This window comes from Hemiscyllium ocellatum, chromosome 42, assembly GCF_020745735.1.
Source record: "Hemiscyllium ocellatum isolate sHemOce1 chromosome 42, sHemOce1.pat.X.cur, whole genome shotgun sequence".
Classification (NCBI taxonomy): Eukaryota; Metazoa; Chordata; class Chondrichthyes; order Orectolobiformes; family Hemiscylliidae; genus Hemiscyllium; species Hemiscyllium ocellatum.
This window is the reverse complement of record NC_083442.1, coordinates 29,066,461-29,080,621: the sequence shown is the minus strand read 5'-3', so window position 1 is coordinate 29,080,621 and position 14,161 is coordinate 29,066,461. Positions and strand designations below refer to the sequence as shown.

The following is a 14,161-nucleotide window of genomic DNA, read 5'->3' as shown; positions in this document are numbered from 1 at the left end:
TGTTTCCCTGGTGCCAGGATCAAGGATGTCTCACAGAGGGTGCAGAATGTTCTCACAGGGGAGAGGGGCCAGCAGGAGGTCATTATCCACATTGGAACCAATGACATTGGAAGGGAAAAGGTTGAGACTCTGAAGGGAGATTACAGAGAGTTAGGTAGAAATTTAAAAAGGAGGTCCTCAAGGGTAGTAATATCTGGATTACTCCCAGTGCTATGAGCTAGCGAGGGCAGGAATAGCAGGATAGAACAGATGAATGCATGGCTGAGGAGCTGGTGTATGGGAGAAGGATTCACATTTTTGGACCATTGGAATCCCTTTTGGGGTAGAAGTGACCTGTACAAGAAGGACGGATTGCACCTAAATTGGAAGGAGACTAATATACTGGCAGGGAAATTTGCTAGAACTGCTTGGGAGGATTTAAACTAGTAAGGTGGGGGGATGGGACCCAGGGAGACAGTGAGGAAAGAGATCAATCTGAGGTGGGTACAGCTGAGAACAGAAATGAGTCAAACAGTCAGGGCAGGTAGGGACAAGGTAGGACTAATAAATTAAACTGCATTTATTTCAATGCAAGGGACCTAACGGGGAAGGCAGATGAACTCAGGGCCTGGTCAGGAACATGGGACTGGGATATTATAGCAATTACAGAAACATGGCTCAGGGATGGGCAGGACTGGCAGCTTAATGTTCCAGGATACAAATGCTACAGGAAGGATAGAAAGGGAGGCAAAAGAGGAGGGGGAGTGGCATTTTTGAAAAGGGATAGCATTATAGCTGTGCTAAGGGAGGATATTCCCGGAAATACATCCAGGGAAGTTATTTGGGTGGAACTGAGAAATAAGAAACCCTTATTGGGATTGTATTATAGACCCCCCAATAGTCAGAGGGAAATTGAGAAACAAACTTGTAAGGAGATCTCAGCTATCTGTAAGAATAATAGGGTGGTTATGGTATGGGATTTTAACTTTCCAAACATCAACTGGGACTGCCATAGAGTTAAAGGTTTAGACGGAGAGGAATTTCTTAAGTGTGTACAAGACAATTTTCTGATTCAGTATGTGGATGTACCTACTAAAGAAGGTGCAAAACTTGACCTACTCTTGGGAAATAAGGCAGGGCAGGTGTCAATGGGGCACTTTGGGGCCAGTGCCCAAAATTCTATTCATTTTAAAATAGTGATGGAAAAGGATAGACCAGATCTAAAAGTTGAAGTTCTAAATTGGAGAAAGGCCAACTTTGACGCTATTAGGCAAGAACTTTCAAAAGCTGATTGGGGGCAGATGTTCGCAGGTAAAGGGACGGCTGGAAAATGGGGAGCCTTCAGAAATGAGATAACGAGAATCCAGAGAATGTACATTCTTGTCAGAGTGAAAGGGAAGGCAGGTAGATATAGGGAATACTGGATGACTAAAACAATTGAGGGTTTGGTTAAGAAAAAGAAGGAAGCATATGTCAGGTATAGACAGGATAGATCGAGTGAATCCTTAGAAGAGTATAAATAAAGTAGGAGTATACTTAAGAGGGAAATCAGGAGGGCAAAACGGGGACATGAGCTAGCTTTGGCAAATAGAATTAAGGAGAATCCAAAGAGGTTTTACAAATATATTAAGGACAAAAGGGTAACTAGGGAGAGAATAGGGCCCCTCAAAGATCAGCAAGGCGGCCTTTGTGTGAAGTCACAGAAAATGAGGGAGATAGTAAATGAATATTTTGCATCAGTATTTACTGTGAAAAAGGATATGCAAGATATAGACTGTAGGAAAATAGATGGTGACATCTTGCAAAATATCCAGTTTACAGAGGAGAAAGTGCTGGATGTTTTGAAATGGTTAAAGGTGGATAAATCCCCAGGACCTGATCAGATGTACCTGAGAACTCTGTGGGAAACTAGAGATGTGACTGCTAGGCCTCTTGCTGAGATATTTGTATCATCAATAGTCACAGGTGAGGTGGCGGAAGACTGGAGTTTGGCAAACGTGGTGCCACTGTTTAAGAAGGATGGTAAGGACAAGCCAGGGAACTATAGACCAGTGAGCCTGACCTCGGTGGTGGGCAAGTTGTTGGAGGGAATCCTGAGGGACAGTATTTGGAAAGGCAAGGACTGATTCGGGATAATCAACATTGCTTTGTGTGTGGGAAATCATGTCTCACAAACTTGACTGAGTTTTTTGAAGAAGTAACAAAGAAGATTGATGAGGGCAGAGTAGTAGATGAGATCTATATGGACTTCAGTAAGACGTTCGACAAGGTTCCCCATGGGAGACTGATTAGCAAGGTTAGATCTCATGGAATACAGGGAGAACTAGCCATTTGGATACAGAACTCGCTCAAAGGTAGGAGACAGAAGGTGGTGGTGGAGGGTTGTTTTTCAGACTGGAGGCCTGTGACCAGTGGAGTGCCACAAGAGTGCTGGGCCCTCTACTTTTTGTCATTTACATAAATGATTTGGATGCGAGCATAAGAGGTGCAATTAGTAAGTTTGCAGATGACACCAAAATTGGAGGTATAGTGGACAGCAAAGAGGATTATCTCAGATTACCACAGGATCTGGACCAGATGGGCCAATGGGCTGAGAAGTGGCAGATGGAGTTTAATTCAGATAAATGCGAGGTGCTGCATTTTGGGAAAGCAAATCTTAGCAGGACTTATACACATAACGGTAAGGTCCTAAGGAGTGTTGCTGAACAAAGAGACCTTGGAGTACAGGTTCATAGCTCCTTGAAAGTGGAGTCGCAGGTCGATAGAGTAGTGAAGAAGGCGTTTGGTATGCTTTCCTATATTGGTCAGAGTATTGAGTACAGGAGTTGAGAGGTCATGTTGCAGATGTACAGGATATTGGTTAGGCCACTGCTGGAATATTGTGTGCAATTCTGGTCTCCTTCCTATTGGAAAGATGTTGTGAAACTTGAAAGGGTTCAGAAAAGATTTACAAGGATATTGCCAGGGTTGGAGGATTTGAACTACAGGGAGAGACTGAACAGGCTGGTGCTGTTTTCCCTGGAGCGTCGGAGGCTGAGAGGTGACCTTATAGAGGTTTACAAAATTATGAGGGGCATGGATAGGATAAATAGACAAAGTGTTTTCCCTGGGGTCAGGAGTCCAGAACTAGAGGGCATAGGTTTAGGGTGAGAGGGGAAAGATATAAAACAGAGGGTGGTACGTGTCTGGAACGAGCTGCCAGAGGATGTGGTGGAGGCTGGTACAATTGCAACATTTAAGAGGCATTTGGATGGGTATATGAATAGGAAGGGTTTGGAGGGATATGGGCCGGGTGCTGGCAGGTGAGACTAGATTGGGTTGGGATATCTGGTCGGCATGGACGGGTTGGACCGAAGGGTCTGTTTCCATGCTGTACATCTCTATGTCTCTATGACTCTAAGGTTATGGATGGTGCACTGGGCCTGGGATTAAGTTCAAGCCAAAAGTAGCAAGGTAAAAGGTAAATTTGCTGCAGTCCTACATAGCCTTAGGGCTGTTCTCCCATTCGAGAGAGATAGCTGATGGCGGTTTAACCTGAGAGTCACTACACCCCAGGCCAGGAGAGAGATTGTGAAGGAGAGTCTTGTTGGTATTACACTGCATTGCAAACCAGCTGTCCAGCCAACTGAGCCAAAGTCAGCATCCCACAGGCACTAAGAAATCAGAAAATCACACCTTGCTGACTTTTCTCACATCGGCATCACACAGCCACTCAGAGATCAGAAATCACTGAAGTATCGTACACCTTGCTCACTTTCCTAACATCAGTTTCAGGCTCTGAGAGACCAGAAAAATCACAGAAGTACCTTACCCCTTGCTCACTTTCCTAAATTCCATTTTTTTTGCCAATTAAAATCAAAAATGCTTTGCAGCAGGACACTGATGTACTCCTTGAGTTGATAAAACGAGGAGCTGGAAAAACACAGCAGGTCAGGCAGCATCAGAAGAGTCGAGTGAGTACCCTTCATCAGGACCAGCTCTATATTTTATTGCCTCTGATTTCCAGCATCTGCAGTCCTCACTACCTCCAAGTATTTTTTGAAATGCATTCACTGAATTGTCAGGAATGTACCAGCCAATTTGTGCCCAGTACGTTCCTACAAACAATAATGAGATAACCCAAAGGCAAAAGCCAGTAAAATTAACCAGTAATACTGGGAAATAAATGTACTGGTCATATCAAAGCTCCAATTTGAAGTACACAAATTGAATTGGACTGATATATCCCACTCTTCATCACCTAGACTCAAAATGTTAGCTTGCTGTCTGACCTGCTGTGATCTCCAGCATCTTTCGTTTTCAGTACACATTCCAGCATCAGCAGTAATTTAATCCTGTCGTACATATCACCTGCTGGTTTTATTGGTGTAACATGATTAAGAAATGCGTACGTTTTGAAAAAAACTGCTGTCGACTGGTGTTTAAAATTGTTAAACTCCAAGCCATACTAAAGCACAGAATGTGTCACCAAACAGCCCTAACTTCGATTGTGACAATTTAACTCACCAGCTTTCCATACAAACACATCCTTCTGAATTTCATTCTCTGCTGTGTTTAAGGCTTTCACCAGGACATCAAAGAAGGTAATATTTCGAATGCTATCGACTTCCTCAGCTGTAAATAATCTAAATTGAAACACACACAAAAAGAAATGCAGTGAACTTACCATTATCACAGCTCAAAATCTTTTCGAATTACACAGACATGTTGACAAAATGGCCAGGTTTTAGGATTAGTAAACATGACCTAATAATCCATTTGGCATGAAGTCAAATTCCAGTGTTCAAGTGTATTCAAGTAAATAAATCTGGAATTAAAAAGGCAGGTGCTAGTATTGGGAGCTATTTAACTATTGGGGCACTACGGTGGCTCAGTGGTTTGCACTGTTGCCTCACAGCACCAGGGACCTGGGTTCAATCCCATCCTCAGGTGACTGTCTGTGTGGAGTTTACTCATTCTCCCTGTGTCCGTGTGGGTTTTCTCCAGCTGCTATGGTTTCCTCCCACAGTCTAAAGATGTGCAGGCTAAGTGGATTAGTCATGCTAAATTGTCCAGGGATGTGTGCAATGGCCATGAGAAATGCAGACTTTGAGAGTAGGGGGGTGGGTCTGGCTAGGATTCTCTTCAGAGGGGCTGGCATGGACTTGAATGGCCTGTTTCCACACTGTAGGGATTCTATTAACTGTAAGATTGTTGTTTTTAAAAATAGAACATCTAGTTCACTAATGTCCTTTAGGGAAGGAACTCTGCTATCCTTACCTGACTTAGCCTACATGTGTCTCCAGCCCACAGTGATGTAGCTGGAGGCCTCCAAGTGATAACTCACATCTCTTTCTCAAAGGCAATACATTTCAGCTCCGCCAGTGATACCTATGTTCCAAATATGATGTTTTATTTAAGCAAAAGTTTTGAGTAGATCTAGTGAAGCCACACACATGAAAAGAAAAGAGATGTGCTTGAGCATCTTATCTGACTGGACTGACTGCCCAGGATTACTGTTCACTGGAGGGCCAGCCTGGACATTTTGCACCACTGTCTGGAGTGGGACTAAAATAAGCTTGAATTTGACTTTGTATGCAAAATAATTGCCACAGCCTTCCATCAGTCATAAGGTCAGAAGTGAGGATGTTCACTGATGACTGCACAATGTTCAGCTACTCCTTTGATAATGAAGCAATCCATGTCCAAACAAGGTCCAGGTGCGGTCTAACTAATGGCAAGTAGCATTCATACCATGCAATGGCCAGGCAATGACCATCTCCAACAAGAGGGAATCTAACTATTACCCCATGATGTTCCAATGTAATTTTCATCACTGTATCCCTCACTATCAACATCCTGCAGTTTACAATTGACCAGAAACTGAACTGAGTCAGCCATATAAGACCATAAGACATAAGAGCAGAAATTAGGCCATTCAGCTCATCATATCTACTCCTCCATTCAATCATGGCTGATATGTTTCTCAACTCCATTCTCCCATTTTCTCCCTGAAAACCTTGATCCCTTTAATACTAAAGAGCCTATCTATCTCTGTTTCAAATATACTCAATGACCTGGCCTCCACAGCCTTCTGTGGCAGTGAATTCCATAGATTCACCACTCTCTGGCTGAAGAAGTTTCTCCATTCTAAAAGATCTTCCCTTTACTCTCAGGCTATGCCCTTAGATATATACCTATTGTGGCTACAACAACAGGTCAGAGGTTAGGAATTCTGCAGTCACTTCCTGCCTTCCCAGTGTCTGTCCATGAGTCAGGAATGTGACGGAATACTCTCCTTTTGCCTGAATGAGTGTTGTTCCAATAATATTGAAGGAGCTTGTTACCATTTGGGACAAAGCAGCTCCCTTGTTTGGACTAAATCCACTCCATTTCCCACTGACGCAATTTGGCCTCAGTGTGTACCACCTACTGCAGCAAGTCACCAAGGCTCCTTTGACAGCACCTTCAATAAACATTATGTCTGGAAGAAGGGCAGCAGATGAGAGACACCACCATCTGCAAGTTCCTCTCCCCTTCTCCAGAGCTGTTAGTAACAGGCAACAAATGCTGGCCCAGCCAATGGTGCCCATATCCCATGAATGAACATGGACAAGGAACATGGGATGACAAGTTCATTGGCTTTTGCTGCTGCTAATGTAGTGAGATCAAGAGAATAGCTTTGCTGGTAACAAAATAGTGACACTGCATTCAGCATTGGCTGGAAAGGTTAATGAAGCTTTGTACAATGACCGTCACCTCCCCAGCACAATACTGGCCCCCAGCTTTCGAAATGTGCAATATTATCTGTGCTATTTCATTTGTGTTGTTAAGGTCCAAAACACTGAAACAGTAGAAGAAACATCTAAGATAATGCAGGAGGAAAGAAAATTGAAGACTTGCATTTATGTAGTGCCTTTTGCCCTAAACAAAACACAGCTTTCCAGCTGTGATACCTGGTCTATATATATTAACTGTATACATATGTGTTACCTAGTCTATATATATTAACTGGTCTATATGTGTTACCTGGTCTAGCTATATATTAACTGGTAGAAATGTGTTAACTGATCTATATTTATTAACTGGTCTGTATGTGTTATCTGGTCTATATATATTAATTGGGTGAAATGTGTTAACTGGTCTATATGTGTTAAGATTACCTGTCTCAAACTGGATAGATTCACAGTCAGTCCAGTGGATCACTCATTCCAGTGAGCAATGGGAGAGTTTGTGGGGGTGAAATTGGACAGTGACACAAAGGAGAGGCATTCATGTTTTGATTAGATTCCCTACAGTGTGGAAACAGGCCCTTCGGCCCAACAAGTCCACACTGATCGTCTGAAGAGTAACCCACCAAGACCTATTTCTCTCTGACTAATGTACCTAACACTATGGGCAGTTCAGAATGGCCAATTCACCTGACCTGCATATCTTTGGACTGTGGGAGGAAACCCACGCAAACATGGGGAGAATGTGCAAACACTACACAGACAGAGGCCAGAATCGAACCTAGGTCCCTGGTACTGTGAGACAGCAGTGCTAACCACTGTGCCGCCCCTGTCAATGACTGTCACATTCAGCATTCATGTACAGTTGTTAATGAAACTGCGTATCATGTGCATTTGGGGACCATTGTGATTCTGCTCATTATTAGCCTCGGCTCATTTTCAGTTTCACCCACACACCAGCCAAAACACTCCAAGGCGACAGACAAAGGCTAAATGAGAACACAGGCTGTAATTAAGAAGGCAAATGGAATATTGTCTTTCATTGCTAGAGGGATGGAGTTTAAGGAGGTTATGTTGCAGCTGGTGAGGCCACACCTGGAGTACTGCGTGCAGTTGTGGGCTTTTTTGGGAAAGGATGCACTGGGGTTGCAGAGGAGGTTCACGAGGTTGATTCTGGAATTGAGAGGGTTGGCTTATGAGGAGAGACTGAGTAGACTGGGATTATACCCATTGGAATTTAGAAGAATGCGGGATGGGGGGGGGGTGGGGACGAATTTATAGAAACTTAAAATTATGAAAGGAATCGATAAGGTAGAGGCAGGGAGGTTGAAACACTGACGGGTGAAACTAGAACTAGGGGGCATAGCCTCAAAATAAGGGAGCGCTGATTTAGGACTGAGTTAAGGAGGAACTTCTTCACCCAAAGGGTTGTGAATCTGTGGAATTCGCTGCCCTGTTGGGGCTAGCCCGTTTAATTTTTCAGACAAAGATAGATTTTTGAACAGTAAAGGAACTAAAGGTTATGGTAAGTGGAGCTGAGTTCATGAAAAGATCAGCCACGATCTGATTGAATGGCGGAGTAGGCTGGAGGGGGGGCCAGACGGCCTACTCCTGCTCCTGTTTCTGATGACAGGCAATGAATGAGTGAATTGGAAATGGAGCAATGGAGGAAGCTATCAGTCCGGGACAGGTTAAAAAGAACAAAACAATCACTCGAGTCAGCTGTGGTTGACTGAGTTCTTGCAGGGAGTTGACGATAATCCTCCCTTCATCAGTTAACTGGACCCGCTCCAGATCCTCCCCTCTCGCCTCCATCAAGTAATCCTTACAATGCCTGTCAAATTGCCAAAAAACATTTTAAAGTATTCAGTCTGGTCTCTAACGTACTTTCAATGGTCGCTGTGCAGCGATAGCTATCTAGCCTCCTCATTTCGTTTGCCTTGCCTTCCACAGCCTGCGTTAGGGAGCCCGAGACCCGGGTTCAATTCCCGCCTCAGGCGACTGACTGTGTGGAGTTTGCACATTCTCCCCGTGTCTGCGTGGGTTTCCTCCGGGTGCTCCGGTTTCCTCCCACAGTCCAAAGATGTGCAGGTCAGGTGAATTGGCCATGCTAAATTGCCCGTAGTGTTAGGTAAGGGGTAAATGTAGGGGTATGGGTGGGTTGCGCTTCGGCGGGTCAGTGTGGACTTGTTGGGCCGAAGGGCCTGTTTCCACACTGTATGTAATCTAATCTAATCTAATCTAATCCTTGTGGCAACTTTTGGAGCAGATCTCGCCCTCCACTTCCAGAGACTGGCTCCGAAAGCAAACAGAGTTCGGTCATTTCAAACAGCAGGGATTTTCTTTTCCCCTACATATACGCTAAACAACGCCGTGCTACAGAATTCCTGGGCCGGGTGCTGGCAGATGGGACTAGATTGGGTTGGGATATCTGGTCAGCATGGATGGGTTGGACCGAAGGAAGTGTTTCCATGCTGTACATCTCTATGACTCTGTGCTTTTGTTGCAGCTATACACGACAGTGCAAGTGTTGGCAGGAGAGAGCTCATACCCATTCTGCTGATTTTCGAACCAGTATCTGTCTCCGTCTCGTATACGTTGGAACTGCTCGATGATGATTTGAGTAAAGAGTTCTCCTGGCGCCCCATCACTCTCCAGCAGTCCACCTGGCCACAATTCAAGCTCAGAGACGTCGCCATATTCCTGGGCCAATTTCCTGAAGAGCTGTGGCACAGTGAAAATGAAATGAGCCAAACCCAGGCGTTTCAGCAATTTGGAATGAGAGAGAAAAAAAATTGCACATCATCAATTCCAATTCTTTCCTAATTTCTCACCAGTGTGCGAATAGAAAGTCTGCACAGAGCAGGAGAAAATGAGGACTGCAGATGCTGGAGATCAGAGTCAAACCGTGTGGTGTTGGAAAAGCACAGCCGGTCAGGCAGCATCTGAGGAGCAGGAGAGTCGATGTGCGAGACCTAATTTATGTCCAAAACGTTGACTGCCCTGCTACTCGGATGCTGCCTGACTGGCTGTGCTTTTCCAGCACCACACTTTTTGACTCTGCACAGAGCAACTTGTATTTACATAGCACCTTTAACAGAGTAGAATTATCCCAAAGTACAAAGATGTTATCAAAAATAATCTCACAACAAGCCGCATAGAAATATACAGCTCAGAAAAGGCTCTTCGGCCCACACTGAGTCTGTATCACCAAATTTACACTAAGCCTACACCAGTCAAAGGTAAAGTCACCATAGTCTTACCGGACCACAGGGGTGTTCTCGCATTAAGGAGAGAAAGAGGAAGGCGACTGGTGGTGCTTTAATCTTGGAGTCACCACACCTCAGGTGAGGGGAGAGGTTGAGAAAGTGGGACCTTCATACCAATGGAGGAATTGAACCCACACTTCTTGTGCAAGACTGCATTGCAAACCAATGGCTCAGCCAACTGAACAGCACTTGGCCCTTACCCTTAAGGGGTTCTTTATAGGACATCTTAATGTCACAAGGAATTAAGGGCTACGGGGAGAATGCGGGTAATTGGAGTTGAAATGCCCATCAGCCATGATTGAATGGCGGAGTGGACTCGATGGGCCGAATGGCCTTACTTCCACTCCTATGTCTTATGGTCTTATAAACAAAAAATAGGAGTTGTTGGAAAAGCTCAGCAGGGGTCTGGCAGCATCTATGAAGAGAAATCAGAGTTAACATTTCAGGTGTGGTAGCCCTTCATCAGAACTCTGCTGACCCAAAACATTCACACTATTTCTCTTCACAGATGCTACGAAACCTCCTGAGCTTTTCCTGCAACTCCTGTTTTGGTTTCTGATTTACAGCATCTGCAGTTCTTTCAGGTTTACTTTAAAGGACAGGTTACGTGAAGCAAGAGCCCTCTTCTTCTGACGGGAGTGTACAGACGTGCAAAGATAACCCCATTTGTCTCTGAACAGAGGCTCCCCGACCTGAATAGGAACGGCCAGACTGTTTCGCTTCTGTTTCAGGTTTCTCAGCACCCACAAAGCGACGTTGTCAAAGTGGTACCATGAGTTTAGTGGGGGCATCACTGTGAAATGAACTAACCTCCTGTTTCTCGGCTGTGGGCTGAAAGTCAGTCCAGTCGTTAATCGGAGCAAGTTGAAAGGCGCGTCTCACAGTGTTAAACGTCGGGAGACCATTATCCCGGGAACGATGGATGGTGAGAGCCATCAGATCAGACCGAGAGAATTTCAGCGGCCCGTACATGTAGTCTGAACACAGTTACACAATTTGTTAATAAACCATTGTTTCTGAAAATTACTCAACATTATATTGTTGATTGTGAGTTTTAGATAACCCTCTTTCTGTTCAGAGTCTTATAGTATGGAACCAGGCCATTCGGCCCATTGAGTCCACACCAACCCTCCGAAGAGCACCCCACCCAGACCCACTCTCCAAATGCTATTTCCCTGTATTTCCCATGGCCCAGCCACCTAACCCACACATCCCTAGACACCATGGGCAATTAAGCATGGCCAATCCATCCTAACCTGCACATCTTCAGACTGTGGGAGGAAACCAGAGCACCCGGGGGAAACCCACACAGACACAGGGAGAATGTACAAACCCCACACAGACAGTCGCCTGAGGGTAGAATTGAATCCAGGTCCCTGGTGCTGTGTGGAGCAGTGCTAACCACTGAGCCATCACACCACCCTATCAGCATCAAGATTTCCTGACCACCTGAATATTTAGCATGTATTAAATCTCCCAATATTTCACCCCAGCTTCACTTTCAAGTCTGAGATAGATAGATTTTTTTAATCAGTAAGAGAATCAACAATATGGGAAAAAGGTAGGAAAGTGAAGTTGAGGATTCTCAGGTTAGCCATGATCGCATTAAATGGTGGAGCAGCCTCGATGGGTTGAATGGACATCTTCTGCTTCTACATCATATGGTTAGCTGCAGTTACTATCAATCTAACTTTGTCCACAAGTTGCTGGATTGCAGACTGAACTCAGGAACTGTTGACTTGGTCTCCATAGCACTGACCACTGAGCTATATGGCAGCATTAGAATGAAAACAACTCTTATTCTCTTCACAAAGGTTGACAGCATTCCCTCTACAGTGTAGTACGGTACCCAATGCTCCTCTCCATCTCACTTTATCTTCATTCGTCTCATTTTATTCAATGAATGTAAGTTTTGTTAAAGCTTTTCGGCTTGCATCCAGAACAATTTGCAAAAAAGCAAGCCAGTGTCGAGTGGAAATGACATCAATGCTGCATGTGAAGTAAAAGCTGCACTCTCTTATGGACAAAATATTGTTGCTCCTTGAACTGGTATTCTTAGAAAGTATCCTGATGAGTGCAAGACAAGAAGCTGTGACAAAATGTGGCCTTTTTCAGTAATACTTAAGTTCTGAATTCCCACATGATTAACTAATATTACAAAGGGTAATTTTACAAATTTTACTAATTTTACAAAGAGAGTAAAAGGTAAGTCCAAAGTCACCGAGATTACAGACATACAGTGATTGGAGTCATACAGTTGTACAGCATGGAAACAGACCCTTCGATCTGACTTGTCCATGTCAAACAGATATCCTAAATTAATCTAATTCCATTTGCCAGCATTTGGCCCATATCTCTCCAAACCCTTCCTATTCATATACCCATCCAGATACATTTTAAATGTTGCAATTGTACCAGCCTCCATCACTTCCTCTGGCAGCTCATTCCATCCAGCACTACCCTCTGCATGAAAAAATTGCCCCTTATGTCCCTCTTAAATCTTTCACCTCTCACCTTAATTCTCTGCTCTCGAATTTTGGATTCTCCCACCCCAGGGAAAAGACCTTGTTTATTTACCCCATCCATACCCCTCAAGGTCTTATAAACCTCTACAAGGTCACCCCTCAGTCTCCAATGCTCCAGAGAAAATAGCCTCAGTCTATTCAGCCTCTCCTTATAGCACAAACCCTCCAAACCTAGCAACATTCCTGTAAATCTTTTTTGAACCGTTTCAAGTTTCACAACATCCTTTCTACAGCAAGGAGACCAGAACTGCACGTAGTATTCCAAAAGTGGTCTAACCAATGTCCTGCAAAGCCTCAACATGATCTCCTAACTCCTATACTCAATTAAATGACTAATAAAGGCAAGCATACCAAACACTTTCTTCACAATCCTGTCTACCTGCAACTCTACTTTCAAGGAATTATGAACTTGCATCCAAAGGTCTCTTTGTTCAGCAACACTCCCCAGGACCTTACCATTAAGTGTATAAGTCCTGCCCTGATTTGCTTTTCCAAAATGCAGCACCTCACATTTATCTGAATTAAACTCCATCTGCCACTCCTCAGCCCATTGGCCCATCTGATCAAGATCCCCATTGTAATCTGAGGTAACCCTCTTCACTGTTCACTACACCTCCAACTTTGGTGTCATCTGCAAAGTTACTAACTATAGCTCCTATGTTCCCATCCAAATCTTTTATATAATTGATGAAAAAGGAACAAAGGATTAGAACAAAGGAGCAATAATAGTAAACAATATTATAAACAGTACAGCACAGGAAAGGTTCCATCCGTCCACGATGTTGTGCCTAAACTGATACCAAATTAGATTATTCCCCCTTCCTGTCCTTGGTCCATATCCCTCCATGTCCCTTAAACAAACCTATCGTACCTGCCTCCTCCACCACCCCTGGCAGCATATTGCAGACTCCTACCACTCTCTGTGTAAAAAACTTGTCCCTCTCATCTCCTTTGTATTTTCCCCCTCTCACCTTAATGCATGTCCCTTAGATTTAGACATTTCAACATGGGAAAAAGATTCTGACTATCTATGCATCTCATCATTTTATAGACTTCTATCAAGTCTCCCCTTGGTCGCTCCAGAGAAAATAAACTGAGTTTTTCTAGCCTCTCCTTATAGCTCTAATCCAGGCAGCATCCTGGTACACCTTTTCTGTACCCTCCTCCTCATCCTCCCAGTAATGTAAGTGTACTCTAAGGGGTGGCATGGTGGCTCAGTGGTTAGCACTGCTGCCTCACAGCATCAGGGTCCCAGGTTCAATTCCAGCAAATGTGGCGAGTGTCTGTGTGGAGTTTGCTCCAGTTTCCTCCCACAGTCAAAAGATGTACAGGTCAGGTGAATTGGCCATGCTAAATTGCTCATAGTGCTAGATGCATTGGTCAGAGGGAAATGGGTCTGGGTGGGTTACTCTTCGGAGGGTCGGTTTGTACTGGTTGGGCTGAAGGGCCTGTTTCCGCACTGTAGGGAATCTAATCTAACCAAAATCTTATAAAGCTGCAACATGACATCCTGACTCTTGAACTCAGTTCCCTAACCAATAAAGGCAGTAGGCTAATTCTTTTCTTACACCATCCTCTGTGATCTCCATAGTATAGAGTGTGGAAAGATCAACATATATAATGATTTCGTTGTTCAGTATTTCCCAGGAGCTGAAAAACTATGCCATGTTCTTCGTGA

General features: G+C 44.2%; 1 protein-coding gene across 1 annotated transcript in view; it reads right to left on the bottom strand.

The window, feature by feature from the left end:
- The window catches only part of duox (dual oxidase), an 82,002-nt gene that overhangs the window by 48,444 nt on the left and 19,397 nt on the right, over positions 1 to 14,161 (bottom strand). Inside the window, exons 12-14 of the mRNA XM_060853674.1 lie at positions 10,770 to 10,935; positions 9,241 to 9,420; positions 4,486 to 4,604 (exon numbers count right to left, since the gene is read on the bottom strand). Of these exons, the coding sequence (XP_060709657.1) occupies positions 4,486 to 4,604; positions 9,241 to 9,420; positions 10,770 to 10,935 (465 nt within the window). The remainder of the gene's footprint in view (positions 1 to 4,485; positions 4,605 to 9,240; positions 9,421 to 10,769; positions 10,936 to 14,161) is intronic.